This window comes from Calypte anna, unplaced genomic scaffold (genome assembly GCF_003957555.1).
Source record: "Calypte anna isolate BGI_N300 unplaced genomic scaffold, bCalAnn1_v1.p scaffold_180_arrow_ctg1, whole genome shotgun sequence".
NCBI classification, from domain to species: Eukaryota; Metazoa; Chordata; class Aves; order Apodiformes; family Trochilidae; genus Calypte; species Calypte anna.
In genome coordinates this window covers 368-6,201 of record NW_022045466.1, presented here as the reverse complement: position 1 = coordinate 6,201, position 5,834 = coordinate 368, and the positions used below count along the sequence as shown (strand labels likewise).

At 64.2% G+C, this 5,834-nt stretch overlaps 1 protein-coding gene across 1 annotated transcript; it reads right to left on the bottom strand.

The window, feature by feature from the left end:
* Positions 1–2,180: 2,180 nt before the first annotated feature.
* On the bottom strand, positions 2,181–5,541 carry ENDOU (endonuclease, poly(U) specific; the record flags this gene model as incomplete). The annotated part of the gene is made up of 8 exons (XM_030468586.1): positions 2,181–2,295; positions 3,159–3,301; positions 4,003–4,109; positions 4,191–4,304; positions 4,415–4,614; positions 4,700–4,871; positions 5,240–5,290; positions 5,404–5,541. Coding segments are annotated over 8 exons (1,040 nt in total), but the record flags the coding sequence as incomplete, so codon positions are not given.
* Positions 5,542–5,834: the final 293 nt, after the last annotated feature.

The following is a 5,834-nucleotide window of genomic DNA, read 5'->3' as shown; positions in this document are numbered from 1 at the left end:
AGGCTGTGGGGACCCCTGGGGGGGGGGGGGCACAAGGACAGGGAGGGATTTGGTGTCCCCAAGATGTGGGGGGGACATCGAGAGGGGGGGGTCCCTGCCAAGCAGGGGTGGGGGGGTCAGGGGGAATTTGGGGGTGTGGGGGGGTTGGGAGAGGGAATTTGAGGGGGGATTTGGGGGGGGGGTTTCCTTTGCTGAGCTGGACCCCCCCACTCAGCCTGCCATTTGGGGGGGGGGGGGTCCGGAACCTCCTTGTCCTTCAGCCAGGGGGGGCTTTGCCCTTCGCCCCCCATAAGGGGCTTCGGGGGGGTCCAAAAACGGGGTTCGGGGGGGACGGACGGGGGGGTTGGACTCGATGTCCCCCCCCAATACCCCGATCCCAGCCACCCCCCTACCCCCCCCAAATCGTGGGCAGGAGGGGGGTGGGAGATGAGGGGGGGGGGGCACCCAACTTGCCCCCATCCTGCCTGCCCCCCCCTTTTCTTTCCCCCCCGTTTTCCCAGCGCATCCTCAACCTCTGGCATCCCCCCCCCCCCCCTTTTTTTTCCCCCCCCCCCCCCCCCCCGGGGGGGGTTTGGGGGGGGGGGGGGCGGGGGTGTCACCCGTGACCCCTGGCAGATGGCGTGGGGACTCCCAGCTCGGGACCATCTGTCACGCAGCTCCAATCCCCGCAGCAGCTCCTGGGACCCCCCCAAACCCCCCCCCCCGCGGCTGCTGCCCATCCCGGGGGGTGCGGGAAGGAGGAGGGGGGGGGAGAAGGGGGGGGGGAAACAGAGCTGGTGGCTCCCTGACCCCCCCTGGCCCCCCCGATGTGGCGATGAGCAGAAAAAGGGGCTCGGGGGGGGGGGGGGTTCCCCGGTTCAGCTTGGGGTGGGATGGGGGGGCTCATCCTGGGGGGGCTCATCCTGGGGTCTCGTTCTTGGGGGGGGGGGGATGCTCGAACTCGGGGGCAACTTTGGGGGGCAAGCCCCCTGATAATGGGGATAATTTGGGGGGGGGTCAGGACCCTCGAATTTGGGGGTGATTTTAGGGGGGGGGGCCCTGATCATGGGCGCAATTTGGGGGGGGGGAGGGCCCCTGATAACGGGGGCAGTTTGGGGGGGAAAGACCCCCGATAATGGGGACAGTTTTGGGGGGCAAGACCCCTGATAATGGGGACAATTTGGGGGGGGGAGGGACCCTGATATTGGGGGCAGTTTGGGGGGGAAAGACCCCCGATAATGGGGACAGTTTTGGGGGGCAAAACCCCCGATCATGGGGGCAATTTTGGGGGGTAGGACCCCTGATAATGGGGATAATTTGGGGGGGGGTCAGGACCCTCGAATTTGGGGGCAATTTGGGGGGGGCAGGACCCCTGATCATGGGGGCAATTTGGGGGGGCAGGGACCCTGATAATGGGGGCAGTTTTGGGGGGCAAAACCCCCGATCATGGGGACAGTTTTTGGGGGGCAGAACCCCTGAGTGTGGGGGCAATTTTGGGGGGCACAGGACCCTCAAATTTGGGTGTGATTTTGGGGGGCAAGACCCCCGAGTAAGGAGCTGAAACTCTTCCCCACGCAGGCTCCATCTTTATTTCTCCGGGGGGGCCCTTTCCCACTTCCCACCCGCGGATTTTCTGCTCCCACCCCGGACCCCCGTGGGTGCCCCGTGGGTGCCGGCGTCACTGACTCCACGCAGGTCACAGCCACCACTGTCCCCTGTCCCAGCAGGACCATTCCTGCCCAGTGGGCACTGGTGTGGGGCAGCCCAGGGCCCCGGGGGGGGTTGGGGACCCCCAGGTGGGTCCCCCCCAGGCTCACGGAGACCCCATGGGTGGGTCCCCCCCCCCGAGACTCACAGGGACACCACGGGTGGGTTCCCCCCCCAGGCTCATGGGGATCCCTGGCTGGGTCCCCCCCAGACTCACGAGGACCCCACGGGTGGGTCCCCCCCTAGGCTCAGGGGGACCCCATGGGTGGTTCCCCCACCCAGGCTCACGGGGACCCCACAGGTGGGTCCCCCCCAGGCTCAGGGGGACCCCACGGGTGGGTCCCCTCCCCAGGCTCACAGGGACACCATGGGTGGGTCCCCCCCAGGCTAATGGGGACCCCACGGGTGGGTGTCCCCCCCAGGCTCACGGGGACACCATGGGTGGGTCCCCCCCAGGCTAATGGGGACCCCACGGGTGGGTGTCCCCCCCAGGCTCACGGGGACACCACGTAGGCGGTGGCGATGAATTTCTTCCCGGTGCCGTAGGAGGATTTGGTCCAGGGATAGGTCTGGATGCTGAGGCTGTGGCCACCCAGGCTCAGGTGACATCTGTGGGGACAAAAGACTCCATTGTCACCTCCCCAGATGGTCCTGGTGTCCCTGAGCTCCACAATCCCATCTCCAGATGTTCCTGGTCTCCCCTTCTCCATCCCTTCTCCATCCCATGGTGACCCCAGGGTGTCCCCAGGTGTCCCCAGGGTGTCCCAGGGTGTCCCCAGGTGCCCCCAGGTGTCCCCAGGGTGTCCCTAGGTATCCCCAGGGTGTCGCCAGGTGTCCCCAGGGTGTCTCCAGGTATCCCCAGGTGTCCTCAGGGTGTCCTCAGGCATCCCCCGGTGTCCCCAGGATGTCCCCAAGATGTCCCCAGGTGTCCCCAGGTATCCCCAGGTGTCCCCAGAGTGTCCCAGAATGTCCCCAGGTGCCCCTAGGATGTCCCCAAGATGTCCCCAAGTGTTCCCAAGGTGTCCCCGGGGTGTCCCAGGATGTCCCCAGGTGCTCCCAGGTGTCCCCAGGTATCCTCAGGGTGTCCCCAAGTGTCCTCAAGGTATCCCCAGGTGTCTCCAGGATGTCTCCAGGTGTCCCCAAGGTGTCCCAAGGTATCCCCAGGGTGTCCCCAAGTGTCCCCAGGGTATCTCCAGGTGTCCCCAGGATGTCCCCAGGTGTCCCCCGGTGTCCCCATGTGTCCCCAGGCATCCCCAGGATGTCCCCAAGTATCCCCAGGGTGTCCCCAGGTGTCCCCATGGTGTCCCAGGGTGTCCCAGGATGTCCCCAGGTGCCCCCAGGTGTCCCCAGGTATCCCCATGTGTCCCCAGGCATCCCCAGGATGTCCCCAAGTGTCCCCAGGATGTCCCCAGTGCCCCCAAGATGTCCCCAAGGTGTCCCCAAGGTGTCCCCAGGTGTCCCCATGCACTCACTGCCTCCCAGGCCGGCTGATGAAGCAGAGGGTGTAAATCCCCAGCTCAAACTCAGGGCTGGAGCCAATGAAAGCTGAGCCCAGCTCCTTGTGGAACCCATCCCAGCTGAACTGCAGCCCCAGGACATCGGGATAGGTGTCCCACTGGAAAAAGGGGGAGGGGGTCAGGGATCACCCCCCGGGATCTGCTGGGATCCCAGAGTCCCCCCCTCCCACGTTTGGATGAGGAGCCGGAGGGATGGGATGAGGGGGAGGGATCCAAAGTGGCAGAGGGGAGGTTGGGGTTGGAAAATCTCCCCTGGGAAGGGGTGGGGGGAGAAAGAAATCCCAGGTGACCCCGGGAAGCTGTGGGTGCCCCATCCCTGGAGATGCTGGAAGTTGGGATGGGGTCCCAGAAAGGTTCCTGGTCCCCAGGAAGCAACGGAGCTTCAGGGGATGGGATGGGATGGGATGGGATGGGATGGGATGGGATGGGATGGGATGGGATGGGGTGGGATGGGATGGGATGGGATGGGATGAGGGGGGTTGGAAGGGACCTTGGAGCCCCCCCAGGTGATCCAGGAGCTGATCCTGGGGGTGGCTGCCCCATCCCTGGGAGTGTTGATGGGTTTGGGATGGGGTTGGAGGTCCCTGGGTGGGTGGGAGAGGTCGCCATGGGCAGGGGGGTGGCACTGGGGGGTCTTTAAGGTCCCTCACACCCATCCTGTGACTCCACGAGCCTCAGTTTTCTCCTTTCTCCTCTGGGGGTCCCTATTTTACTTCTTCTGGACCCTTCCAGAAGGTGGGGGGGGTTCAGGGGGGATGTCTCTGGTGTCATCCCCTGGGATGCTTTGGGACCAACTCACAGGGCCATCGAAGTTGTGGCTGAGGTAGTTGAGGGTCCCCTCCTTCTCCAGGAGGTAGAAACGGATCCAGTTGTGGAACCCGGAGACTTTTCCTTTCTTCACCTCCCCTAAAGACAAACGAGAGCCTGGGATGAGACCCCCTGACCCCAGAATTCCACCCCCCCTCATCCCAGAATCCCGGGTTTTACCGGAGAAGATGTGCTCGAAGCCACTGGAATCCCTCTGCCCATCACCCCGGGAGTAGATCCCAAACCACATCTCCTTCAGGTCGCTGTAGAATTCCTCCTGGGAATCGTAACGGTCTGGGAGGAGGGAGGGGAGGGAAGAGGTGGAAAGTTGGGTGGAAAGTTGGGAAAACCTCCTCCTCCAGCCTCCCAGCTCGGCTCCCTGGGACTTCCAGCTCCAAACTCACTTTTTTGCTGGAGGAAGGTGAAAAGTTTCTCCATCACCTTGGTCTCCATCACCTCCCGCAGGAATTCCTCCTGCTCCCTCAACTCCTCCTCTGTCACCTCCTCCTCCTTTCCCGTGGCCCTCTGGAAGTTGTCCAGCAGCCTGATGAAGCTGGAATAGGTGGGTTTGGAGAAAAGCTCCTCGTTGACGTATTTGTAGAGCCTGGGAAGGAGCAAATCCCGGGAATGAGCAGATCCCACCCTCCGCTTGGGATCCTCCCTGGGGCTCTGCCCTTGGGGCCACTCACGGCTGTGGGCAGTGGTCCAACTGGTGGCCCAGTTCTCCGGGGGCAGCCTGGTACTGGGGGTTGATGGTGAGGTCACCGAGCTGGGCTCTGTTCTCATCTGCTTGGTAAAGCTGCTCCGAGATCCTCAGGAGATCCTGGTCGGTGATGGAATCGTGGCTGCGGGAAAAGCCGCCTGGAGAAAGGGGGGAGGCAGCAGCTCCTGGGGATGGAAATCAGGAGCTCCCCATCCCAGGGCCACATCCCAATCCCGGGACACCCCCTGGAGGTGACAAAAATCCCTGAGACGTCTCCCGGGGACAAGGAAGCAGCAGAAGCCACAGCTCCCCCCCCCTCCATCCATCTCCATCCCCCTCCATCCCCCTCCATCCCTCTCCATCCCTCTCCATCCCTCTCCATCCCTCTCCATCCATCTCCATCCCCCTCCATCCCTCTCCATCCCCTCACCCCCAGTGACCCCGACACCCCAGGGATCCCCAAGCACCAGAGGTGACCCTGAGGTCCCCAGAGGTGACCCCAGGCAGGGGTTGAGGGGGGACTCACCATGGCCACCAACCCCCTCCTCCTCTTCCTCCTCCTCGCTCCATCCTCTCCCTGCATGGGACACAAAAGAGCTCAGGGTGACAGAGCCACCACTGCGTCCCCACACCCCCTGGGACCCCTTGGGGACCCCCTGAGACCCCCTGGGGACGCTTTGGGGACCTCACCGTGGTGGCAGTGGTGGGCATAGTCCCGGCAGCAGTTGCGGTAGCGGTGACACTCGGGGTGACAGTGACAGGGGACCCCTCCTGCCCCTCGCTCCTCCTCACAGGGACCCTCGCAGGATTCCCAGCTCCCCTCGAGGTCTTTGGGAGACAGAACCAAAGGTCTGGAGCTCAGGAAGGACCCAGGACCCCGTCCCAGAACCCCCAACCCTGAACTGGGACACTCCCCCCCCAGTCCTTCTATCCCATCCCGTGTTGTCCCGCCCGGAGAACCCAAAGCCTTGGAGCTGTTTGGGATCCCTGCTCATGGCTCCTCCTTCCCAAGCCATGGGTGGGCACCAGGTCAGGGCCACCTCACACCAGGAAACTCCTCCTTGGCTCCAACTCCCCCACCTGATTCACCCTTCCACAAGTCAGGATGAGCAGGAGCACCC